The sequence below is a fragment of the Poecilia reticulata genome, chromosome 4 (assembly GCF_904066995.2).
Source record: "Poecilia reticulata chromosome 4, P_reticulata-male-v2, whole genome shotgun sequence".
Lineage (NCBI taxonomy): Eukaryota > Metazoa > Chordata > Actinopteri > Cyprinodontiformes > Poeciliidae > Poecilia > Poecilia reticulata.
The window spans coordinates 12,751,777-12,779,254 of NC_088833.1; the positions used below are offsets into that span (position 1 = coordinate 12,751,777).

At 38.5% G+C, this 27,478-nt stretch overlaps 1 protein-coding gene and 1 long non-coding RNA gene across 6 annotated transcripts in view; one reads left to right on the forward strand and one right to left on the reverse strand.

Moving 5' to 3' along the window:
• The window catches only part of camsap2a (calmodulin regulated spectrin-associated protein family, member 2a), a 42,957-nt gene that overhangs the window by 6,697 nt on the left and 8,782 nt on the right, over nt 1–27,478 (reverse strand). For 3 of the 5 annotated variants that reach the window (XM_081606243.1, XM_081606242.1, XM_081606244.1), the window contains 10 exons: nt 18,156–18,317; nt 16,443–16,526; nt 10,499–10,531; nt 9,255–9,396; nt 8,709–8,848; nt 3,204–3,300; nt 2,912–3,008; nt 2,791–2,822; nt 2,624–2,693; nt 338–2,495 (listed from right to left, as the gene is read on the reverse strand). In XM_081606243.1, the coding sequence (XP_081462369.1) occupies nt 338–2,495; nt 2,624–2,693; nt 2,791–2,822; nt 2,912–3,008; nt 3,204–3,300; nt 8,709–8,848; nt 9,255–9,396; nt 10,499–10,531; nt 16,443–16,526; nt 18,156–18,317 (3,015 nt within the window). The remainder of the gene's footprint in view (nt 1–337; nt 2,496–2,623; nt 2,694–2,790; nt 2,823–2,911; nt 3,009–3,203; nt 3,301–8,708; nt 8,849–9,254; nt 9,397–10,498; nt 10,532–16,442; nt 16,527–18,155; nt 18,318–27,478) is intronic. The other 2 variants (XM_081606245.1, XM_081606246.1) reach the window with 1 other exon arrangement.
• LOC145551428 (uncharacterized) lies at nt 15,725–16,002 on the forward strand. The gene is made up of 2 exons (XR_014087260.1): nt 15,725–15,854; nt 15,933–16,002. It is a non-coding gene; the product is annotated as an uncharacterized LOC145551428 (long non-coding RNA).

The window sequence follows — 27,478 nt, forward strand, 5'->3', positions numbered from 1 at the left end:
ACCCCACATTTTCACAGCTGTCCCTGAATTATTCACAGCAGCCCCACTTTTCTGACCTACATCGGAGCCCAGACAGCAGCTAAAAGCAATCTAAGATGCTGTGCAAGAAAAGACGATGGTGTCCTTAGCCGACATGTAGCCACTCAACTATTAATCTCATCATGTTTGGGGCGAGAAGCTTTCCACACCAAAACAAACAGGGCTATGCTGTAATGAATATATAATTGCTCATTTTCCCCACAGCAGTGTTAAAGGTGCACATTAAGATTCCATTATCAAAAGTTGTGTCTTGATACTCCTGTGTATTTCTTGACAAAATTGATAGAACTGAAATTACCTTAAAGAAGAATCCATGGCATAACCTTTGCTCATCATCTGCACTCTCAGCACTGCCTTGTTCCATCTCCAAACCGTCATCAATTGTCAAATCCTCCGTAGACTTCATGGCCATCAGAGGAACCTCAATCAGACTACTTTTGGCCTGACTGGACTGTTCTGGCTTTGGAGGTAACTCTGAGGGCGTCACTGTGAAGGTTTCTACTACAGGGTGGGCAAGAACCTCAGGGAATGAAGACTCAATGGTGGGTTTAAGTTCAAAAAATGATTTCTGAACTGTGCTGCTCTGGTCATCTTCTACGGTGTCTAAAATCTCATCATGGGTGTGAGATTTTGTTTCCTGGTTGGAGAAGTTTGCATCTACTTCACTTTGTTCTGTTTTGGTCTGCAGCTTAGGGGAGTTGTGAGGGAAGGAGACAGCACAAATACTCGCCAGCTCCCTCTTGGGGGACAGGATGGAATCTGTCTCCTTAGTATTATCCCCATCTTGGCCGATTGTTTCTGGACCGGCAGCTGCTGGTTTCTCCCCCATATAAATAAAGGAGCTTGTCAAAGGCTGGCAAGGAGAAAACCTGCGCAGCCTCGGGATGCTATCGACTGACTGCGGTGCAGTTAGGACACGACTGTACGGTGCCAGCTTAAGCTCACTGGGTCGAGCCGTGCGAGGATTGCGTGAGTGGAAGGAGGCCGATTTGCGTTTGATGCTGGTTGGAGAGCGATGGGTTGAAAGAGGTGAGTCGGCAGGGGAAGAAGGCCCAGAAGAGCGGGTAACAGCTCCAGGGCGAGGATGTTTCTGTGGTGAGGGGTTTGAATGAGGAGGGGGAATGACCCAGGCTTGCTGATGCTGTTGTTCCCTCATGGCCATGATCACTTCCTGCTGCTGAGCTAAACGTTGCATCTCAGCTTGGAGAAATGCCAAAGAGTGGTTAAGCTTTTCGATTGAACGTGTATACTCTGAGAGATCTGCTTCAGTGATCTGAGCATGGCTTTGTCCACCCTCATCTCCTGAACCTGGTGTCTTCTGCCAACAAGAGGGTGTGGTGCTTTGTTCTGCTCCGTCAGGTGTGTCCGCCTTGCTCCGGCCAAATTTAAATGTGGGACTTGTGCTCGCCAACTTTCCTTCTCCATCAGTTTGAACCCCTTCCTCCCCACTAGCAGCCCCATCAGCTTTCCTCTTTACCACATTGAGGAATGCTGAGTGGCCCATCTTCTGCCGATGCCTCGTAAAAGCAGCTTCCACTTTCTTCTTTTGAGCTTCAATGGCTTTTCGTTTGTCTTCAAGCCTTATCCTCAGCTGCACCATCTCTGTAGCCATGACCTGTGCAGGGTCATTGGGTGGAAGCTGGACAGATGTGGGTGTTGCCTGAGCAGTAATGGCTGGTGTGTTTTGTTGACGGATGGGGCTGTGCTCAGGTGTTGGTGCCCAGGAGACTGACAGTGGGAGAGCAAACTCTGAGCCCTCTGGAGTGGTCTTCATGGAGCTGCTGCTTCCTCTGCCTGAATCTGGTGCTGATGGACTAAGCTTCCTCATCTTCTGCTCGGCAAAGCTAGTCAATTTCACTCCCGAGGGAGATTTGCTCTGATTGCTTGGAGAGGGGCTTGGCGTGTCCACATCCAGGTCCATGTTTACGGAGAGGTCTTTCAAAGAGGAGTCTTCATCCAGCATGTCCTCTGTCCGGATGTGAATGCCAGTGTCCACCTCGGTGGTGTCTGCGGTGCTCAAAAGTTCTTTGGAATCAGATTCTGGCAGAGGGTCCAAGACACCAGCACCATTCCCAGGGTCTTGGCTGTGCAGAAAGAAACCATTGTTGATTCCCTCTACAGGTGGTCTGGTTGGGTTGTGGATGATCTGGAGGGCTTCTTCCATAGAGGGAGCTGATGTCAGGACACTTCCTTGTCCGTTGGGGAATGCTTGCCTGCAGGACTCCACTCCTGCAAGGCGTTCTGGGCAGCCTTCCTCCTGGATACCAATGCTCTGACCATTCACTGGCTGGAACGACAGGTTCCTCTTCATTCCACGAGGCATGTGCTGGACCTTGAAACCAGAACCATCATCAGTGCTGATAGATCTAACCATTCCACGTGTAGAGGAAGGTACAGCAGGAAAGGAATCCCCTTTGTCAAAGGGGATGTCAAATGACACCCCATAAGGCCCAGACCTATAACGAAAGAACAAAACTGTAAATAAATCTGCAGGTATGTGATTAGTGGCTAATTTAACTCAGTGAGCTCTTTAGATTTAACTCAAAATAACCATATCTCTTGATAAGTAGATGTAATTACCAACCTTTTCTCTTTGGGCCATGTTCCTAGATTCCCATCAACAAAAGACATGGAGCTAGACCTCTTGATATCTCCTGGATAACAAAAATCAGATAGAAAACAGGTAAAAACAATAGAATTTAAATTGCCCAATAAAACAGCTAATGTTCTTACTGTGAAAATTATAATTACCTGTGTTACGTGGCTGGGGTCGAAGGGGTAAACTATACATTTACAGAAAAAGATGACAATTTTTCATTTTTAAATCTCGCGAATCAACATAACTTTACACAAAATTCTTGCAACACTCTACCTGGGTCTTTCAGGACTTGGAGGTCTTTCCATGAAACTTCTCTTGGTAGCTTTGGAGATTGGAATGAAAGGCATACTTTTCAATATGGATGATGGTTCTGGAATGGTGAAACGGAGAGAAAATTTGTTTTCCCAATGCAGATCCTTACTCCACTATTCTGTTACTATTTCCAGTTTAGGAAACCTACAAGTATGTTGTATTTAACTTTTTATACTACATTTTCAAACAAACAAGACACCATCGTAACTTGCATGACATAACTTGAATTATATTGCTTGAATTTATTACTTGCCTGTCCCTTCATTGTCAAGCATTCTTGGCTTTACAAAAGACGGCTTAACCACCTCAAACCACCAGAACAGCTCGGCCATGAACACCAAATAGTTGTTCTGAGGGGGGGAAAAAACCCAAATGTTAAAATCGTGGGACTAAGTCATGTTAAACCCATTTGATCTGAAGATTCTTCTAAGATAAATATAAGTACTTTCTATAGGTCAGCTTCTACTAAATTACAACTGCATTGAATATATTTCCCCACCATGTGTCACTGTCGACTCCAAGAAGATCTGCAGTGATTAAATTTTTATCAAGTCTGCCCCTTTCCACACAATGTCTGCAAACGATTTACAGCTTAATTTCCAGTTATTTTTAAGCATTCCTTTCAGCAAGTTAACACATTTTCTGAGGACTGATAAAATAATTATTACCTGCTACACTGAAAAAAATGTACTGGAGCCAGGATTTGAGAAATGTCAGAAACTACAAGAAGTCAAAAAGGCTAAATAAATTTTTTCATAAGTATATTTTATGATTTCAGTCACAGTTGTGCAACCAACCGGTTAACCTAATTCACACTAGGTAAAGGTTGATATTTTGTGACACTGCTGTGCCATGGCACGTCCATTTATAAATCAGGTCAACATACAGTAGGAGGTCAAACCACTAGATTGCACTGCCGTGAAAAAAGAGCCACCATTTCAACACATAATATGTGCTGCAAATCTGGATATACTAAAGGAGAAATTCTAGAAAATTTATATTAATTTTGTAATAATTCTAACACATAACAAAACTGTAACATTTCTTTAAAAAAATACATTAGCACCTTGTTTAAATGCATTTTAAGGCTCAAATGTTGAAGTATTCTAAATCATGTGTTCATGCAGCTCCCATAAATATGCAGTATAGGAGCTCTGAAGCGAGAGTGACCTTGAGGGAACACACCCTCTAACCACCCCTCAATCCGCGGTCCCCAGACAAAGGCAGTGGTGCATGGATCAGCGCCAACGACATCCTTTTCACTTCATCAGCAATATTTTGCTCTGCTAAGCAAAAAACTACCATACCCCACACACACACACACAAATCAAACATTCACTTCACAAGTCTCTAAACTGCAGCCCAAGAGCCCACCAGGAGGTGCAGAGGCAATTAACACTACTGACACTTGTCTATTGTGACTGTACTGCAGCATTTTACAGTTTTTCTTCATGTTGGATCACATTAACTAGCACTGCTAGTGTGCAGAACTGCAAAACCAGTCTTTTCTAAGTGCTTTCAGTAATAAAAAGTAATGTTATCAACATGCACAAATAAAACTTCTTTCAGCTAAGTTTTTTCTTACTCAACATAATTTTTTTTAAACTGCTAGTCAAACCATGCCATTTACCTTTGGGTAACATCCTTCAGAGTTTTGATGAATAGAAACGCAGAAAAATGTGCAAGAATGATGATGAGATCTCCTTATATCTGAACCACCCAGGCCTTGTTTTTCCTTTCCATCTGTTGTCCTGTCTACTACTGACACCCCAGGTGTGAGTGCTGTAGTATAATACCACCCCTAAGCAAGCATGCACTCACACAGATCACCCACTGCCCCACCTATCTTCCCATTGTTTGGCTCTATGACTTCTGACGTTGCCTGGTTTGCAGAACTGCCAGATTTTGCTGTTTGGAGATTTAAGTGTGCAGCTTTTAACCTGACTGATGATTAATGAGATTTCTAGTTGGAAGAAGGAGGATGGGTGGGGGTGGTGGCTAATCCACACTGCAGGGATTGAGATGCCCCACACACAATATAATAATGAGACACAAAAAGGCACTTGTGGTGTGTATCGCTTAGAGCCAATAAAAAAGTCAATGGCAGGTCACTCAGACACACCCTGTGAGTGATATCATTGAGTTCTGCAGGAGACAAAGACATGCACCGACAATTCCTGGGGATTTAATCCCAACAAGAGGTGGGACGGAAGGTTGATTAAAGGATATGGGTCTAGCAGGCAGACAGAGACAATCACACAAATGTGTAAAATCCCACTCTTTCATTTCCTACCAAGTTTATTGAGCTACTGTCAGTTCCAGAGGGGAAAACAGATCTTACAATTTCAGACCGAGTAGAAAGAAAAGCTGGTGTGGCAGCAGTGACTGAAACAGATAAAACGGCGTGTTGTTTGTTAGTGTCATTAAACTGGCTGCCTGTAAAGCTTAGAAAGAAATGAAAAATATTATTGCTGGTTTTAAGACATTAAAAACAACATTTACAGTGAAACACTTAACGGAAACAGTAGTTGTTTTTTTTATTTATTTACCTACATAAATAAAATTACTAGATTTATTCTAATTATCTTTATACCCTTTAACGCACCATATTAGCCTACTTGGGGATCTGAACTTAGTATCAGTCAGATGCAGTAGTTTGACATTTGACAGAAAATTGAGATGTCAAGCCATTTTTCCTTGTGAAATATCCTACTTTCTGTCAAATAGAGCCTCACAGTTAAACAACCAGAAAATGGAGGACCAACTAACTGAGATTCATGCAAAGCTTGATGTCCAGTGGTTTAAAGATGGTCTAAAACCAGACATGGTGAACAAAATTTCCATTCTTTCAACCACAGATGGTAATTTAGATGTGTTGTGAATTAATTAAATGCAGAGTGTCTTAAGGGGAGTCAGTAGGGCTGACATGATTTACTAAGCCAAGCCCATTACTTAAGGGTAATGGCTAAGTTGTGTATGTAATGAATGGTTTTAGGGGGTTGGGTTTTCAAGGCTAATACATTGTGTTTTATAAAAGCATGGAGGAACTCAAGTGAAATTGTCATGTCTAAAGAAACATTGTTTAAGCACTCGTCTTTTAAGTATTTTACATTTACAGAAATTTGCAATAGACATGTGATTTTACATGAGCAGACTGATTTGTTCATGAGGATATTGAAAGTTAAACTGTCAGCCTTCAATTTTAATTTTGATTGTGCAGAATAAGTAAAGATGTTTGCAAAACTATACAACCCACATAGAAGAGCAACACCATTTTAAGAATAAATAAACAAGTTAGCGCGTGGATTTGTGCGCTGGCAGTTAACTGAACCCCAGTGATTCTTTTCAATATTACTGATCAGACCCTTCCCTCACCTTCCTAATTGCTTCACACTCCTGCTACCTCTGTCCCGTTTCCAATTTCTTCTGCGTCAACAGCCACCCCACCTCGCCTCGCCTTAATGTCTCGGCTCAGTCTTTATAATAAGGTCTCCATTAGTGTGACGGGCTGCGGCGCACAGCCACTGATGTTGTGTGTGCCTGGAAATCCAGGTCAAGGTTACCGAATTTGACTCGTTCGCTTTGCAGTTCTGCCTTTTACTGCTTCTTTCAGACAGTAACTGTGCTCTGCTGGGACAGCTTTATGTCTGCAAAAATCAGTGTCAGCAAAATAATGCTGCTGGCTGGACTCAGAACACAACCACTCTTCTTTTTTCTTAATTTAAGCTCTGTTGACAGTGACATGCAGGTTTTTTGGAGCAACACTTTTAATCTGATGCATTATCGTTATACACTTATGTTATAACATTAGTTTTAACCTTTGAACCGCCACAGCAATCCTTCACTTGTGTTGTCTCTGTTCAAACACTCAAAGCCCCTGTTTTGCAACACAAATTCTAAGTACAGTGCTCAAAATCCTTGAGCTTTTTGAGGAAGAACATCATTCGCAATCTGATTTAGTTTTACACATTGACTTTAACATTCTAGAACATGAATAAGCTTCAATCTAAACACTTCCATTGTAGGCCTGGTTGTGTGTATAAGGTTAAGTTTTATAGGCACAATGTTTTCATGGTGCGATGATTATTTCCTGTCACAAACAGTTTTGCATGTTGGTCAAAAGGTTGATTTTTTTATTTCACCATGGTCAAGAGGGCATGAATTTTTTTGGAGGAAGCATAAATGTATTATAATACTAAATATTTTGCTTTTTTAAAAATCAAAGTAATGATAAATACAACTATTCCAACCCATATATTTATATTGATAGTATTACCTTATAATAAAGTTTATGCATAGTAATATTCACATTAAATCAGTTGAAATCAGCATATTGTTTGGAACCTGACATATTTTTTGGTTAGACAGAAGTTTGCCCTTTCAGTGACCTGTATTCTGTCTCTGCTCAGAGCAACACACCTGAATCCAAAGACATGTTTAGACGGCAGCAAGCCAAAGCCAGACTCATCCATCAAATCACACATCAGCTTACTGTTTATGCAGCACAAAGGGGAAGAGACTGATAGTCACCACAAGAACAAAAACATGAGGCACACAAGGAAAGTTGCAATAAACCCTCCAACCAACAGAAGGGTGTTATTGAACTTTTTGTTAAAGGAACAATTAGGTTGTCTGCACTGTGATTTGTTGTCTGACGTTGTGGTATTCATGTGCTTCAGAAGCCACGATGGCCATTTGATGAAAAGGATAAAATGCAGGAACAAGAATGTAAATCCTCCAAAATGCAACTGACACAGACATTAGGACCTCAAAGGAACCAGTGGACAAAGATCAGGATAGCTTATTTGCTGTTCATGCACTTTTAAATCTGGCAAAGATTTGGAAAAATATTTAAAATAAAATTTAAAACAGAGACCAACAAAAAACTACACTTTTCTATTTCAAAAAGTACATCAGTCTGACATGGTTGACATATTTGCCAACTATTTTAGCCTGTTTTATTGGCTATCTGTGTGTTATTATTGCTGGAGGAAGAAAAGTAGGGCAGCAAGTGAGTTTAGCAAAAGATGAAAAACAGGAGTTGTTTCTAGGACAGATGCACTCCAGCATCATCGCACATAGCAAGAAGTTTACACAAATCTACATAAAGAAGCTAACTTTATGAATACATTACAGACAGCCAAGCATTAACAAGGGAAAAGAAACAAATAAGTGCGTTTTAGTGAAACACATGCAAACCAAAAAACACAAGTGGCAGAAGTAAAAAACACAAAATGAAAACCACAAGGAATGTCTCACTAAGAAGTGGGACCTAAAATAGGGTAAGAAAAACAACGTAAAAGCAAATAGTATAGAAGGAAAAAGCTAAATAAATGCACACAGAAGCAGTGCAGCCTGTATGGAGTTCTCCAATTTTGTGGTTTGAACAGAGCGTGTTTTACAAGAGGTTTTTCCACAGCATGACTCACTCCACTGGCGTGCAACCCAACTTATTTCTTTCTTTTATTCAGCCTTTCTCCCTATGCACAACTATGCCATATGGGTTTCTTCTCTGTGTCGCACAACAAATCCACAAAAACAGACAAAACAAAAACTTTCCTAATAATGTATCAGTGAGTAGAATCAGCTAGTGTTTGGACAATAAGGCAGATATGATCCCCATCGGAAAAAAAGCAGCAAGAAGTTTGGAACTGCAGACCTAAACATTATGCAATCTTTAATGATAATTTCAACATGATAATCTTGAACTTTTTGTCTTTTGTTGAAGAAAGATTATGCATGCTGATTCAGGCTGTACCTTGATGGTTGAGGAGGCGTATAGCATGTCCTCCAGGCTGAAGTGGCAGCAGCTGTTCAGGTTGTCTTTGCAGAAGTCCTGAATGAGCTGCAGGTTGTAGAGACGGTCGGCCAGACTCATATTCTCCTTCAGACAGACATCTATGAGGGCAGACAGATCCATCAGCTGTCAGACAAAATTTGATGACTAGAGAACTTTTCACTGCACTGATAGATGAACAATATTTTTTTTCCCCAGACCCAGCTGAGGTAGCTTTTTTTACTTTTCCTCAAACTTTTGTAAAAGTCTTAAATGTTAAGATAGTGGCTTACTGTTGTTTAATAGTGGGTTTAACTGCCGCTTTATGTTTTTTCCCTTGGATTCTCTCTGAAATGAGTAAATTACCACGTGTTTACAAAGTAAATAGGTTTGTTTACTTGGTCCGTCAATTGAATGCATCTTCTGTTTGTGAAAGACAACTAATCGACTCAGTGAACCTACACTATACCGTCTCTTTTCTGACATCAGAATCTAAAAACAGCAACTGTTTCCATCTCGTCTCCTTACCATCCAGGGGCAGCAGCTGAGGGCAGTAGAAATGTAGCAGTGCACCCAGAGCCGAGCCGTCTGTGCTGTCCTTAAGCAGGTTGTCCACTGGGGGGATCCAGGGAGCCAACTGGGTAGAGGCCTGCTCTTTCCGATAGCGAGCCTGTTGACATAAACAGCTATGAACCCAAGTGCTTTGCAGAACAGTGTCTTGCTTAGATTTGCAGTAGTTTGTAACTCAGACTTATTCTATTGTTTCTGTTTTTCATTCACTTAATGGGAGGCAAAATTAGGCACAATTAATGGAGCGACCCTCACAACAGCTGGGCTTTCATTAGAGCTTTCAAGAAGTGGCAGATAGTTGAGAGAACAGAGTGAATGTAGAGGATTTACTCATGAATGAAGGTAATTAAATGACTTTGGAAATGAACTGGTATATGCCAAAGACAATAAACAGTAGCTTTTTAAATGATCTATATTCAAATGTTGCAAAGTGGTTAAATTAATTTTTTCCAGGTGAAATAAAAATCACATGGGGCTTGTCACTCAAATGACAACAACTAAAATATGTATTTCAAACTATAACAGTATTTATTCCTAGATGTCTAAAAACTATAAAGTATTTTTTCTTGTCTAATATTTAATCATGGGAGAACTTAAGCAATTCCTCAGTGTTGTATAACCTACAGAAAATAAGTGATAAATAGGTATGGCCACAATCGAAAAAAATAAGTTTTCATGAGTTTCACTAAACTTATCCCTGCATACAGTAGGTACTGAAGCAATTTTAATAAGAATCAGAAGATTTTTGTCATCTATGTGATGTTTATTAAATGACAAATAATGACCTGTTGACAAGACAAATAGAAATTCTATGTACACAACAAACAAATGAGGTAGAGCTGCACAATATATGCAATCCAAATTATTATTGCAATATTAATGTATTCATATTAATTTGTAATTGCCTGCAATATTAAATTTGACCAGTTTCTCTAACTTTCATTATTTCTGATCCCTTTCATGACAGTCATAGAATTTAGTGGTATAAAAAGTGAGATTCAGAAGCTCTTACCATGTATTGAGCTCTGAAAAAAGGATTAATTAGGTAAATCTGGGTTAGTAGCAACTAATATTGTGACAATGTTCTACATTAATATTGCAATAGCATGTTTTTCTAATATTATGTGGCCCTGTGGCAAGGATCAAATAAATCACTATGAACACACAGATGCAAAAGGGGCAGCAGTGATAGGTGGACTTACAGGCACAAGCTTCATGTACCACTTGGTTGGAGACTGCAGCAGCGAAGCAGAGAGAAAGGGAACCATAAAGAAATGTTCTCAATGAGATTAGTTAGTAACATAAGCAGTAGCATAAAAGCATTGACACTAAAGTAAAAAATGTTGGTTATTGTTTTTGTGTGTATGAAAGACATCCCACTCATCTTAAAAACTGCGTAGCTTAGTTGTAATATGTTTAAACTGCTTTCGCTTTTTGGCTTTTTAGCTTTTCTTTCATGTGGACACATCAAAACAACTGTCACGTCTTAGAGTTCCAATGTAATAAATGTGTGGTAAGAACATTTACTGTGATTGGGTCCTGACTTCATAGTAAATGACATAAACATGCCAAAGTGTACTTTTTGGAAATTAAAGTTCACAGGGTTGTATTCAAGAAAACTAAGAAAAGAACAGAAGGTTTCCTTCTCCTAAAACCATTTTGATCACTTTTGTAATATTTAAAGACTATTTTAGAACCTGTTAGCCATGATGCTGTTATTTACAGTCTTATATTTGGCAATCACATGCAATTACATAAGTCTTTTTGACCTGAGATAATGTATTAGAATTTAGAGTTGCAAATATCAAAGTACAACTTCCCTTTAAGGGCTATGATTAAAATGCCGTGAAATCTGTATTTTAAATTTGACAGTCACTTTTCCATGCCAGTTCCAATAGATTCTCACTAAAATACCAGGGAGTATCTTGACTGTTCAAATGTTCCCTGTAAAGTTAATAAAAACCAGTCTTAGGAAAGAGAAAATCCAAATAACATTTCCACTGCATTCATGTCAAAATCTGTCAGCTATCCTCTGACGATGTAAGCTGCTTCCAGAAGAAGCTTGTTGCACCGAAAAGCTAATTCCCACACTACCTTGAGGAACCAAAGACCCGAAATTCACATGTCGATCAAAATGACGTGCATTTCCATATTTCCATAACTTCAAAGAAGGAAAGCTGTGACTTGTGAGGAAAATACAGACACTCTAATGAAATCATCAATATAAATAGAAAAGGCACGAAAAGTAAAAAAAAAAAAAAAAAAAGAGAGAGACAGAAGCTGTCCTGGATTTTCCTGATTTGATTAGTGTCAGAGCGCTCTCCCACACCTGATCTAATCCACTCAACATATTAGTAGTTAATCTGTTTTATCTGTTGGTCAGGATGTCAGAATAGTTTATCATACGATATATGTAAATAGGCAAGAAATAGAACTTATCAGTTTATAAACATGAGGAAAAGAAAAGGTTTAATCCCAATCTGTGCAAACGAGCTGCAGTCAATTGATAAGTAGTTGCAAATACTATGTTTATTCACAATTCAGCCACAAGAATTAGGATTATGTGTGCCTCAAATTTGACTCATTTTATTGCCATCAGCATAAAAAATGTATGACAATTTAGTGTTCTTACAAGCATGAAAGTATTTACTCCCTTAAGTTTATTTAAATATTTTCTATCCCAGTGTTGTACAGTTTTTGCTACCATAATTTCATTCACTAATAACATCCATTGATATTTTTAACAGATGGTTTCTGTGCCAACAATTTTAAGTAAATCTAATTCTGCTTTTTCCATTCAACCCAAAGCCTGAAAGTTTTTTGTGGCCGTGCCATAAAGTCATTGTTGTGGAAAAGTGCATCTGTAGACTGAGACAAACTACCAACTCCCTCCAGAGCCAGGAGTCAATTAAGCTGTGCTTCTTAACACTACAAAGTAAGCAAACTCTCAGAGGCCAACCTGAAAACCAGCAAAGGCAAACTTGAAAATATTTATTCAGGTGTCTTCATTATCAGATACAGTGAAGGTTTGTGAATTGATTTCTTAGTAATGCTAGCAAATTTTATTCAAAGGTCAGCATGCACTTTTCAGATCATTCAGGCTCTAAATACCACAGCCTGCTACCACAGCTTGACAACAAGAGGAAGACTGTCAGCTTCTAACCTGATGTTAGACTTTTCACTGAATAGAGCTACACAGTGTATCCACCAGTCAAACCTATGAGGGCACGTAAAGGCCTTAGAGGAAAAAATAAATCAACCTTCCAAACACTAGTCATGTTGCCACCATCACCTCTACAAATAATTGATGGGATAAAATAAAGTCAGTGTCGCCCCGATTGCCCTAGAAGGGTGTGTGTGTCTCTCACTGTCTGTTTGCGTGACTCATACTAACTGCAGACCTACAGCAGACAGTAGGAGGGTGAGGGTGAGGGACACAAAGCTGCTGGAAGTAGTAGCAAATGTAACATTGCACTTTTTTGAAGGCAACTGGTTTTTAGTAACTCTATTTTCCCTCTCAAAATGACTATGAACTTTTCCTCTAAGAAAATGACTAGCAAACCACTTACTATTTAAAATAAAACTTTTAGCTGTAGTTCTCTTTGAGTATCAAGGGTTATTTTGTCTGCTACAGGGTTCTTGATTAAATACAATAATTTTGAACTCAACATAATGAAGAGATTTCAAAATTGTTCCCAATTATGCATCAAAACCTGTGAGCCTTACTATTATCTAAGCTTGACTAAAAAAAAAAAAAAACAAACAAAAAAACATGCTGTTTTTTTATGTGTTTACAGACAAAAAAAGTGGGAGATTTCAGTTTTGGGGCACTTAAAGGACATATTTTCCAGAACATTACCTGCCAATCACTGTTTCGAGTTAATCACTTGGAAATTGCCGCCTTTTCATCACTGCCTGATTGATTAGTGCATGACAAAATGATATCATACACAGTATTATAACATGTTTAATCTAAATAGATATGCTAAAAAGTTTACACTTTACCACATTCCCATTACAATAATATTGTAAATTACCTACCTAATATAATAAGTTATTATGCAATTGCTACAAGGAGAGTGGTTTAATGTTTTGCTAAAGTTTTGGTTGGATGGTACAAATAACTTTAGACTTAACAACAATTAGAGTTGTCCAGAGAGCTTGAAATCTGTCTGTTACATACATTAGTTCATTTGAATATGAACTAATGTAAGCATTTAGCGAGTTTGTCTATTAAACTAGAGCAAAGTCTGCCATAAGCAAAATACATAGAAGTCACAAGGACACAACACCAACACACACACAGCATTTAGGGCTAGTAGCTTTGGGGCTCATGAGGACAGTGGAAGGTCAGCTCCACAGCTTATGGGGCCAAACAAGGGGATTTGTTATCACCCAAAAATCAGCATCAGACCAGGCTAAATAGGTAACACTAAGTGACCATGTTTACCATTCAGTTTTTGGTTCAGTAGTACAAAAAATCACTCAAAAGATTCACTGAGGATATGATTTCACTTTCTGGTTCCACTTCACCAGTTAAAGCATGTGTGCCTTGCTGTGTGTTTGTGAAGGACAGCTGAGGCATGCATTGCTGTGTCTGCACACTGACTGGTCAGATCATCGTCAAACACTGTGCAGCCCTGAGAAAAGGAAGTGCAGTTCTCCATCTCTGGAGGTCAAAACAAGGCAGTTGAGCTGCCAGTTTAACATGAGATGGGCTTTTAACATCTTTAAAATGAAGCAACACCAATGGTGTCATGTCAGAGTGTGTTGTATGGCATAACTTGGGAGAGAGAGATGGAAAAAATAAAAATAAACTTTAAAAAATAAAGAAGTGGAGGTAGGACACATGACAACAATATGTCAGTGATAAATAATATAATTTTTTCTCAGTCCCTGAACATTTTTTAAGGACCAGGTGACAGAGGAAGTCACCGTAGCATTTCAAAAGTCAATCCTTTCTTTAAAACTGCTGGCAGTGACTATTCAAGGACATGGAAAGGAGACGGCCAGACAAGGCATGAAGGATAAACATGAAGGTGAGTCCATGAGTGACATCATTCACCTCCTCTTCCTTTCTCTGACACGTTGTTTGGAACTCTCCTCCTCACTGCTGCATAACAATAAATGCATCACAGATGCTAAAACAAAGTGGAGCCATAAAAATACTAGGTACATCCACTCCTGCTTCAGTAGCAAACTATGATCAATTTTTATTGCTACTGGATAATAAATTGCTATGATAAAGATGCCATAAAATCAGACACCGGCTGCATGTATTACTGGAAGAGTCAAAACCTTACAAACAGCTGCACTATGAAGAGAAACTTGGATCCAATTTTACGTTTGCATCACTCATCGGTCATGGAAATAATAAAAAAATAAATAAACTGTCAGAGTTCTTGCATGCAATATAATTTGAACTTACATTTTATCATATGTTGTGGTATTTACTGCAATAAGGATGTAAATGAATATGAAAGAAGCTGTTTGTTACTATACCTAAATTATTAAATTGTCTATTTCCATCACATAGTTGCAGTTATCCAAATGATGCGGACCTTAAAAAAAATGCTATAATTATAGCTGTTTCAATTGACCAGTCACCTGAATATATATTTAATTTAATTGTTTTGCAAATTAGAGAATAGTGCTTTTAAAACAGCATACAGTTGAAATCTGTATGAACATCAAATGCACTACAACTTTTATGCACATTTCTGACAATGCATGTTTTAATCTAAAGAATGAAATGCTCATTATGATATATGTCGAGCATTAATGAGTTCTTGCAATACTCAATGGGTAAGAAACTGTTTTGGTAAACAGACTCAAACAGGCAGAATACAGAGACTATTTCAGTTATACATAAAAAATAAAACACATAGGCATCACCTCCCTGTCTTGGAGTATGAAAAATAAGCACTGATTCTGGAGAAAGTTACATAAGCGATCTGTGACTGAGGGCGAATCCTGAACAAGGTTCAACCAAGACTAAATTGTCATGTTTCTGGCCTGTCTGCCTGCTATGCTCTTCTCCTCATTACTCCTCATCAAGCTCATCTGGCTCACCTGCATTCTGCTGCGCTGGAGCACAATCAGGCTCATGTCCTCCACCTGCTCACCAACTGTTATATTCAGCTCTCAGGCAGGCAGACAGTGCCAGATTTTTGAAAGCCTTAGAGTGAGTAGACATCCAGCATTCCTTCCTGACCTGACCACGACCTCGAACTCTTTTTTGTCCCTTGGATTTTCCTGCCTTGCCTTGCCCACGTCGGATTCTTCACTGGCTTCTGTTTTCTGGTCTCGACCCTGTTTCTGCCTTTTGACCTCTGCCTCCTGCCTCGCCCTTGGATATTGTCTGCCTGATATTACCTACAAGTGTCTGACCCTTTTTCCGCACCCTGACCACTGCTCCTCATCTGACCCTCTGAGAGTTTGTTGCCCTGATCTGTCTGCCCCCATCCCTTGCCCTCCAAGCTCTGTCCATCCCTGGGTGTGCTACGGGCCGCTACCACTGTATTACCTGGACCTCTCTTTCCCCACTACACAAGGAAGGTTAGTGATCCTCTTTCTATTTTTTACCTTTGGCCTCCCCTCCCTAGAACCATCCCTAACCTGTTTCTCTGTCCTCAGAGGTTCCTGTTCCTTGCTCGTGCTTGCCTCTCCTTACCCTGGTCTTCAATAAAGAATTTTCTGATTTTTACATCTTGTCTGACTGAAATTTCGGGTCCTCAGTTCTGATCATTACATAAATAACTGCTTATCTAATTAGACTGGAGAGTCCTGACCCTCTGACAAAGATTCAAAAGATGAGTGGGTAAACATCAATGCCTTTAATATCTAATCTCTCGGTTTGATATTCATTAAACCAACAGTGAAACAAAAATATCTGACTGAGATTTTTTCTGATGCTGGCTGAGTTTAAACAGCTTCTCACAGCCAAGAAACTTGTCTGAAATACTGTAGTAACACAGAGGTCTGGGAAAAATAAGTGCCAGTCAAAGAGAAATGCTGTGGTAAATCCATTACTCGGAGCCAAGGATTTCCCTCAGCTCAATTGAATGTGTCCATCACACTGTGTACAGTATATACAGTCTGTGAAGTGTTACAGCTAGATGAGAAAAGTCAAAAGAAAACACCCACCCTAGGACTCCCAGTCTGCTCAGCACACTGTGTCTCCTTCTTCTTCTGTTCCTGAGCAACAACGTCTTTCAGATACTCATTTACCTAAAGGGGGAGGAAAAAATAATACTCTATTATCAAAGAAAGAAGCAACATCTTTGAGAATGTAAAAAGCAGCTCCAAGTGAGTAAATAAATTAAACAATGATGGTTTTACATTGCAAAACACAGAGGATTTAATTTTACTTGTTTTAATTGAGTGTGCTATAAACTGCACGCTGTGGATGTAGTGAGTATTCCAACTGGGAGCCATATGCCTTTCTAGTAGGAGATCATGACCACACCTCCTGTAACCCTTTGTCTGCTCTGAGTGTGTTTGAAGTCCAGATCTGGAAGCCCTCCAGAGCTGCAGCTAGAAGAATGTAAACAGAGTCCGACTGGATTCTGCTCCAGTGCGTCTGTGAGCCATCTGTGCATGCAGCCCTGCAAAAGCAACCATGTTGCAATTTATGTGGATGGGAGAAATATATTAACAGCTGAATTGTTTTTGAAGTAGTGCAGGTTCAAATCTCGTCATGTTATATTTGTTGTAATAGGTGTGAAATTATTCCTTTGCTACTAGAAGAATGTTTTGTTTTCAAGCTATTGAGTGGCTTTTTTGCAAATTCATAGGGGACACATAGAGAGGGCTTTTAGTGAGAAACTGATTTTGTTTACCCATTTTTATCATAAATGCCAGATGAGCAGAGTGTTTGTTGAGTTATCCATTTCTACAAGCAACAGTGTGAATGTCATTTGTAGAGATAACTGGTTTAGATTGGCATAAGCCCATATCCTGTTTGGTTCAGTTAGAAGCACCAAATTTATGTTACCCTTTTGTTTTATCATCTAAAATGAGTCCCTGTGTGTTCCTCAGTCCTGTCTTACAAGTCTAGATAGATAATAAGCTGTGTTCTTTTACAGACAGGTTTATGCTGTAACAGCAGTGCCTTGCAAATGTATTCATACCTCTTAAATCTTTTACACACACAACCTTCAAAGTTGTTTATTTGACATTCATGATAGGCTAATATAAAGTAGTGCATAATTGCCAATGGTAATGCAAATAAAACATGGTGTCAAAGTTTTTACAAACAGTGACAAACTTCCTTGATTCCTTGCTTGTCAGTGCAGATGTTCAGCCACCAACACTATTCATAATGTCCTTCAGCAAACTTTTAAGGTCCTCAAAGAATAGCTGTGTCTATACTGATATTTAATCATACACAGCTGGACTCTGTTTATTGAATTGATGTCTTCTGAAAACAATTGTTTGAACTGGAATTTATTTAGCAGTACCAGACTACAGGGGATAATAAACAATGCAAGTCCCAGTTTACAGAAAGACTTACAGCAAACTGGAAGGAAAAATTTTTTTAAAAATCCACAATAATGTATTTTTTGTTGAACTGCCACATAAAATTCCAGTATACTGCAAGTTGTTGTTACACACCGATGTGACAAAATGTGAAAGATTTTAAAGGGTGTGAATATTTTCCCAAGGTAATGTATTTATGTTAAGTTCCGTCAGTCAGTCTAATACAAGTTTTAGTTTTTAATTAGGAAATGTTTTTTTTTTTCTGTTCAAACAGTAACCTGCATTTTATATGCATAAGCAAATACAATTCTAGACATTGGATTTAATATAATTTAAGGGATTAAAGCCTTTAACTGCAACAGAAAAACAATATCAAACCTTGTTAATCCAGGTGGTCACAGCGTCCTCTGTATCATATGGTCTTTCCTCCTCAGAGTCGCCGGATGAATACTGATGAGTGCAAGCCATTACCTTCTCCACATTTACCGTCTCTACTGTGTACGCCATCATCAGAGTGTCGATCATGGCCAAGTGAGCGCCCTGGGAGAACAACAGCGCAATAGTTAGAAGGTGAAAACTAACTGTTCATGTGCAGTTAAGGGCTGGTCCAGTTTATCTACATTAAAGGTGGAGTGTCTTAATTTTTCCAAAGTCTGACTTTTTGTCTTGTGTCATATTAGACTTGTGTCCAATATGGCTGAAGGGCAAACATAATTGAGTAAATATGGACATTATTCTTTATTAGTGCATTTGATTGTTTGTATCCTAATAAATCAGATACATTAAAACACATAGTGCTATAAAATTATTTGACAATTTTTTTTCTCTACTGTTTTAATGTATATGTAATTGAAAATAATTTGTATATTTTTAGAAGCATTTATTTCCAGTAGTTAGTGCCCCAAGGATGAGAAAATCCTTTTTCCCCCAGTGTATTATAGGCCTGGCGGCCCGCCATGCTTTACTAGCGCCACCGCCAGGCTAAGCCTTTCTTGTTTTTTGTTTTGTTTAGGAAAATAAAATAAAATAAAAAAATCGCCTTTTTTTAAGCCAGATTGAAAGTGTTTCTGTTCCTCCGAGCGTTTCACTATCAGAGCAGATTTAGTCCTTAAAGATATGTTTATAGAAGATATGTTTATAGTTTATGCATTTAAATGCGGCCCAATCACACCGCTGAGCCTCTGCGCGTTGCCTCGCGCGCTGCAGCAGCCGGATGTCTAAAGTTAATCTCAGCGCGGATCACGCTCCTCCTTTCACTCGAACCGGACAAAGGCTGACCGCTATGGATATTTACATCAACCCATCAACCCCCTGTGTGGAATTATGATTAGTTATGAGGAGTTATTGATTAAGGTAAGAGTTTAAACTCACCGCGTTAGCTCTGGTTGCGCAGCTCAACGTGAACCGCAGGAATAACTTGTAGTCGCGCTTTCAGTGGTGATTTGAGCGAGCAGTGAGAATGATGTATATTTGTGAACAAAACATTATGCGGCGTTTACATCTCAACACGCTGCCCAGCGTTTGGCCCCGTCTTCCCTGTAAAGTTTAGGTCTGTGGTCCCGGTTAGCCGGTGCGTTAGTGGTTAACGACCCACTTCTAATCACTCATCGTGCAGGTTTAACACGGTGAGGAGCTTTCGCGCAGTCACGCATCACGCTTATTTTATATTATTTTATTATTATTACTAGTATTATTTTTCCGGTTACACTAAGCACCAAACCGTATCAAATGTTTTGCCCACTTAGTCAGACAGAGTTAATGCGCGAGGCCACCGGATATCTGAAAAACTCGTCCAGAAACTCGACCAACCAAAATAGTTTATGTGTCCCCTTGTTAAAAACTCAACAGAAACAAGATAAAAGAGCTACTAAAGCCACATTAGCAGCATTGAATTAAATCTCCCATTTGTTGCGCATCTCTGTGTAGTGCAGCGGATTACCATATTATGCAGGTCCGGTCCAAGGGTGCATGAGGCCTGGAGCAGAATATGACTTAGGGGCCCCTTTTGTGGTTAAAAACATCAGCGCCTCTAACAGCTTCTGTGTTAGATTTAGTGAAATCTAGGACAGGGGGAGTAGTTTAACTGGCAACCCTAAAAAGCAATAAATTATAACTGCAGTTTACTAATTTGTATTTGTGAACAAACGGAGCTGAAACTGGGCTGCACAGTAGCGCAGTTGGTAGAGCTGTTGCCTTGCAGCAAGAAGGTTCTGGGTTTGATTCCCGGCCCCGGTCTTTCTGCACGGAGTTTGCATGTTCTCCCTGTGCATGCGTGGGTTTTCTCCGGGTTCTCCGGTTTCCTCCCACGGTCCAAAACCATGACTGTCAGGTTAATTGGCCTCTCCAAATTGCCCCTAGGTGTGAGTGTGTGGGTGCATGGTTGTTTGTCCTGTGTGTCTGTGTTGCCCTGCGACAGACTGGCGACCTGTCAAGGGTGTATCCCGCCTCTCGCCCGGAACGTTAGCTGGAGATGGGCACCAGCAACCCTCCCGACCCCACTAAGGGACAAGGGTGCAAGAAAATGGATGGGATGGACGGAGCTGAAACTCAAAGATACAGCATCAGATTGTAGCTGTGCACAAACCAATCTGACTATGAGTATTGTTCTTTGAACTTCTACAAAGTAAACTTGCCAGCTCCTTAAAATCTTACATATAAATGTTAAATAATTTAAAGTCTTTTAACTTATATGCTGAAACCATTATGTCAAATTTAGTAGTAATGATAATCTCAATAAACAAATGCTACATTTATATATCTGTGGTCTATGTTAAAATATTAGCCTGACGGAGCCTCTGGCTTAATTTGGATTTAACAGAAGGGGACATAATTGATATTCATTTTAATTGTATTTTTTGATTAGTTGTTTTTAAGACTGGTTGTGGGTTTATATAGCAGTTCACTGACGATGTTTTCCCATAACATATAATTACCCAGTGATATTTTTACTTTTATTGTCTACTTAACATCTTTTAATACAAAAACACGGTGGACCGCCTCGGCGCCCGACCACCGGGCTTAGCAAGTTTTCTGGGGGAAACCCTGTATTCTATTCACTTTACAAGAAATAGGATCTTAAGATAAGTAACTCCAGCTGTGAGAAATGAACGAGTGATTAAAAAAACTTAACTTGAGTTTGTACACCTGACACACTGATCAGTGTCCTATTTTAACCATGACCAGATTTTTACTTCAGTAAGATAATGAACACAACATAGTCTGGTGATGAGACTCAGGAGATTCACAGAGAATTAAAAAATACCGGCCATTTGACAAGATTGAACACCATTAAAATGAAAATAAAATCTCTTTTTTCTAATGAACATCTGATGAACCTTAGCTTAAACCCATTGTTTCCGTTTCCCTGGAAACAAGTGTCTCCATCCTTTTCATCCCCTGTTACCCCAGTTTTCTCACAACGACTATAAGCCTTTGAGAATCCAATAAAAGCATATTTCGGGCAGCAGAGTTCATGTAACATAAGTGTCATCTATTATATGTGATTGCTCCACTTGTTATTGCAAAATCCCAGGTTTTTATTTGAAAAGTATATTGCTGCATCTATCAGGTTTTTGTTGCATAATGTTTTCAACAGCTAATTACGTAAAATTTGGATGATACCTACCTATCTTACTTTTAAAGAAAACTAGACTCACTCGATGATTTTATAAACCCCTAAAAAATATCAGAGATTTTACAAAGTCATGAATTTAAAAATGTTTATTGAACTCAGGTCACATTTTCAATCCAGTAAATGGCAAAAAAAACAATGGTCTAAATAAATATGCTTTGTAAAACAAAGTGTTCAGAATCATAGCAATAGTCACAGTCCTGGTCATGTAGTCTTAGTTGTTTAACATATTGAAATAAAATAGGATAAATTGTTTTGGCATATAGAAATGACTATGAAAACCTGTAATTATTCAAGCATTGTCTCTGTAGAAATTATTGACCAGCAATAATCAAAAGTCCTTCCTGAGTAAAAAAAAAAGAAAGAAAAAGGAATGAAGCAGTCTATGAAAAAAGTCTTATCAACCTGAAACAATTAATGCATTATCTTTGAAATGTGATAAAATATTCTGGAAAATACAGATATATTCATAAGATTCTCCCTAAAAATAAAGAATGAAAAGAATCTATCAATCCAATAATGATGGAGAATTTGCAGCTCAGACTGAATAAACTGTGTGAAATCTCATTAGTGTGATGCTTCATTTCCTCTATCTGTAATTTGGCATCAGAGCACCAAAATAACCACATCTAATAATACACTGCCAAACTGGTTCCTACTGGCCCTCATTAAGCCTGTCCAAACAGTGTTAAACATAATCCCAGAGACACACATACTCAGACATAGATACTATCACTACTTTTTAAAACTACATTTTTTCCTACCCTTATGCAACAAGACACTTGATGTAAAGCAACAGTAATTTTTGAAAAGCCAGGAGATCATTGTGAACCCTCAAAGGGCTCTTTAGGAGCACATCTGCTGAGTAACATCACAATATTGATTTGAATGTAATCTGGTCTGATAATATAAAATGACAACGGGGGGGGGTTAATCTTGTTAACTAAACCACAGACCCACAGTCTCGAATTATTTTGAATGTCAGGTAATGTGAGGGAAGATGTGTTACAGTAAAAACACTACTTCAGATTTAGGAGCTCCTCATACTACTCACACTATAGATGTTGACATAGTGGTAGTAAATATTGTCTGATGCCTCACTAATTAAAAAATGACTTGTTCTGTTTTGCATATTATATACATTGTTCACAATTTAAACATGTAAAATGCTAAGAAAGGGTAAAAAAAAATTCTCAATTTGAAATCCTGAGACTGGTTAGTCACACGGCACTGAAAAATACGTGGGGTCTCTTGCTCATAAAAGTACAACTATAGCAGAGTAACAGTAACAGTCAATATTATACTTTGAAAACATCATACTGGTTCATGGATTTTAAGGCTGTTTTGATATTGATTGATATTCATGTAAGTGGAGTAATAATTTTCTCTTTGAGAAGCTTATTGGTTAACTTTATTGTTTACAGAATGGCAGCAATTTCTGCTTTCAGTCTGCAGCGGAACTGCCAACTAGCTAAGTCATGACCTAATCCTGTATCAAAGCATCTGTTGTAACAAAACAAATGCTAATGTCTAATGCTATTTATCTAAATTTAGAAAAGGCCTCTCTAATGGGTCTGTGCAACAGTACACAAAAGCTTTGGCATGCTTATGCACCAAAAAACATATTTCAGGTTATTTACAGTGCCAGATACAGAACTGTTTACCAAATGACAAAGGATCCTGGGAGTATGAATTCACTTCTGATTAAATATAGTAGGATATGTAAAGACTGTAGCAACTGAATGGATGTAAGGAGAATAAAGTGGAAAAAGAATGAAGACCAAAGCTTTATTGCTGTTGTAACAAATCCACCCTGACATTTGCAGTAGAGATTTTTTCCCCCGTTATATCATAATGGTTTATAACCTTTAGGCCTGCAGTGCACATATGCTTTCTATCGGCAACGATTAGCATCAAACTCCTCCAACTACCCATACTTGCAGCTGCTCTGCTAAGTTTCAATAGATCGCTCTAGCTCACGAAGATCAGACGCCTTGACTGGGGCACTATTAAGATTCCAAAAAGATTGCTGCTGTTTGACTTAGTTTTGACAAGATCAAAAATTATGCCTGATAACTCTAAAAATATATAGTGAGGTATTTGATCACTATAATCATAATAAAATCCCTTTTCAACCATGCAGCCACTAATACGCCAACATACTTTAAAGAATAAAACACACATATTGTTGCTTTTTCAACCAATTGAATCCATAAATCTTAAGCCGATTCCCCAGGAAGTAAAGAGATGCAGCGTCACGGTCGATATCCTGTTTACATTGTACTGCCACACAGCACGCTCTCTGAGGAAAAAGGTAAATACCGCTCATCTTTAATACGGCATTGAAAAAAAAAAAGATGGCTAATCCTTAGTAGAAGGTTGACTAGCATCGCATAAAAGAATTGCAAATGTGAACCACCGAGACCTGCTAAAGGGTGTCTGCAATGCATTTTTCTGCATAATCATGTGTCCATTGTAAATCCAACAAAAATCTCGGTAGTCAGTACTTTAAACCTTTGGTAGGCTTTGTTGATAATAAGAATATGCAATGCATTCATCTTCCCAGCTACTGAGGCAAAGCATAGAAAAATATCTTTAGGAAACCATTAGAATCACCACACTGACTTTATTTCTTCAGAAAATATGCAGCTGGTGGTTAGTACTACAAATACTCTGTCACACAGGAAAATCCCACGTGTCAAGGCTGTCAATGACTATTTATAGAAGAGAAACTCCACTAAACTAAGTGTTTTGAACTCACACAATACAAAGCAATCAAAGTAAAATATCTGTGGTTTAAAATTAGTTTGAGCACAAAATAACACTGACATATGCTCTGTTTTTAGTCGTATGGTTCTCCTGTGAAAGTTCTAGGCTAAAGCAGAGAAACTGAAGCTGTCTAATTTCAGGTAAGTACTCTGCTGGACATGGAAAACCACTTAGTTGTATCTCTCTTCAGTCTCTTTAGAGGTCAGAAAATGTTCTGAAAATAGAAAATGCTATACAGTGGAAAAAAGGTTTTAACCTTTTACATGCACTTTGCCTTTTTATTTATGCACTGGTAGGTAAAGAGAATATGGATGAAGTCTTAAAATGTGCAAAAAAAGTTTAAAAATGCATAAAGTGGCATCTAATTAGAAAGGTGAAAAGAAATGTATACCAAATTTAAGAGCTTTCATCTGGAGAAGATTTTTCATCAAAAATCCAAGTCTAGATAAACCAAGGTAACATGAACAAGCTAAGTCAACAAGTAGGTAGGTTTAACTGCATTTTTCTCTTGCTGAAGGAGTAAAATACTCAAGCATAAATGTCTTTTCATACATGTATAGTCTTCCTTACTCAGATCATCTCAAATTGGTTTTAACTTTCAGATTAATAGATGGTAGGTTGTCTTCAGTAGTCCACCAAAAGAACCCGATTATAAGTGCTCTCACACACAGTTTCACACATGCAGATTTTAACATCTCCAAAATGCCAACTGTGAGGTCTGGCATCGAATGTTTGGAGCAGCATACCTTCCTCCTGAATACAAAAAGAGCCTAGCAATTAGGTGAAAACCTCAAAGCTAACCTTAGATCAGGGTTCCTAGCCAGTGTTGACCCTCAAGTATGTGCTGAAAGAGGCCTCTGGTTTGAAAAAATATTGTATGCAGATAGAAGTAACATAGTGCTTGTGTAATAAACCTCATTTTAATCAAAGTAGCTGTGGAACCTAATAGAGCAGTTTAAATTAAACTTCAAAGTGCAGTATAGCATGCTATTAAAAATCCCTCTCTAGGAGCTTTCTCTGCTGCCTTTGTTTGTTCGGCATGAATCAGTAAAGGAGGGCAGCAGTATTTTCTGCAGCATAATCACCACTGTTCTGTCAGGAAAAGGGAAAATGCAGTCTTTATTTTATAAGCTTTTTAAAAATGCATCTAACTCAGGTCTAAGACAACCTCACAACAATAAAGACCAGAAACCATCTTTATGGTCTCTTCAGTGTCTTTGACAGTAACATTACAACTGATGATGGAGGCACAGAAATCTGACATACAGATTTTCAAGGAACATATTAGTGGTGAGGTGAAATATGTGGCAATAGAACAGAGGCATGATGGCCAGAAAAGCATCAGTAAAGCAAAAGTTAAATAAAGACAAGTACAATTATATGTTTGCTTTATACTGTGAATTGAAGTGAAGTGGGTCAAAGAACATATCAACAGATCATCTGCAAATATTTCCTAAATGTTGCCATGATATAGATATGCTATTTATAAGTCACATCATATATCATCTAGCTACACATTTTCTATCTCAAATGCTCATTTAGTGTTTGTTTGCACAGAACAAAGAAAGCTACCAAATCAGGCACAGGTAATATTTTAAATAAATATTCATTACTGCTGCATTACAACCCTGTAATCCACAGCTTGCAATAACTGCAGAGGATGAGATATTAGTCATAAAATCCCTTCTTTAAACTCTAAGGAGATTTAAAAATGCTTAATAGGCTTAAAGTATGGCCACAGTAATCAAAAGGTGAAACATTTTAGTGAAGCAGTTCAAAATCAGAAGTTTAAACAGATTTTTTTTTACAACCAGTAATTAACTGTGCAAGAAATGCTTGTACTACTACTGAAAATCAAAAGATTTTAAAATACAGATGGGTATTTCACTGGTATGACTCCATTAAATAAATGAAGTGAATTGTTCCTGCTTTATTAGGGGAGAAATAGCAACATATTTGTGATCTTTATAAAGCTTTGATTACGATAATATACAAGAGTACATTACACACAGACACATACATACACTATTACAAATATTCCAAAATTATGAAAGTCATACAAAAACAGTTTCCTGTTTCATCAGTGTGACTTGTCTACTTTAATTCAAGGTGCAACCCTGACGTAATCAATCACAAATTCATAACACCATCTTCAGGTATCCTTTCTGTAGAGCAAAGCTGCCCTGGCAAATCTAGGCAACCAGCTTTCTCATATGGTTTGCCGGAAATGCAAAAAAAAAAAAAAAAATGCACAAGAAAAACAGAGCAGAAGAGAAAGCATGCCTTTAAAAAATATAAAGGAACATACTGTTTAAGCATTTTCCTTTTTTTTTTATCAAAACAAAATAATGCAAGCAATTAAAGAGAAGATCGAAACAATCTGGACATAAGATCTTGGGAGTGTTTTTTTATGCTCTCATGAACACAGATTCAGCTCTTGCCAAAAGATATCCTCACTGTTGATGATCCAGCCATATTTTACTCACAGCCTGGGAGTCATTTCTGGGAGTCATTTATGACATTTTCCAAATATATTTACTATGATTAAGCCAGAATCAGACAGAAATAACTTGACTGGTCATCAGTTAGATCTTTCTGTTTAGCTTCTCACTGTTTGCTAATAGATTATTAAAATCAAGGTATATTAAATTCACTTGTATTTATTTTTCAATCACATAAGAGGGCTTGTGTAAGTTACTACAGGCAACGCTAATGTAACACAGTTGTGTAAAGCCGATGCTCGGCTTGGTCCCCACAAGAGCTTTCCTTAGTTCTGCATATGAATGTGTGTGTAAGGAGGGGTATCATAGTGTGAGATACAGAGTCTTAGAAATGCCATCTGCCTGCTTGGATGAAGCCAACATTTCAGCATTCTCCCTTTCACAGCCTTTCAACACCACTACAGTCTTTACTACACACACGCGCGTGTACACACGCAAACTCACACAGCAGACATGTTCAAATGCATGCAGAACATACAAGCTCATCGTGCTGAATACAACATATGCAGGCACAAGCACCCCCACTCTTGCATCCACCACCACACACGAAAGCAGCCCTCAACCTACGGGAGTGTAACCATGGAAACGAAAGCGCCAGCCCAATAGGGGTTGTGATGGAGGCAGAGAAAAAGGAGGTAAAATAATAGGAGGAAATTAACTCTTCAAATTCATCCAAGCTAAACAGGAGACAACATATTACTGCATAGCTGAAAAACTAATATTGAGTCCACATATGGTGAGTTAATTACTTACTCAGATGACTCTGTTTTAAATGTGCCATGCTTAACACAAATGAATAA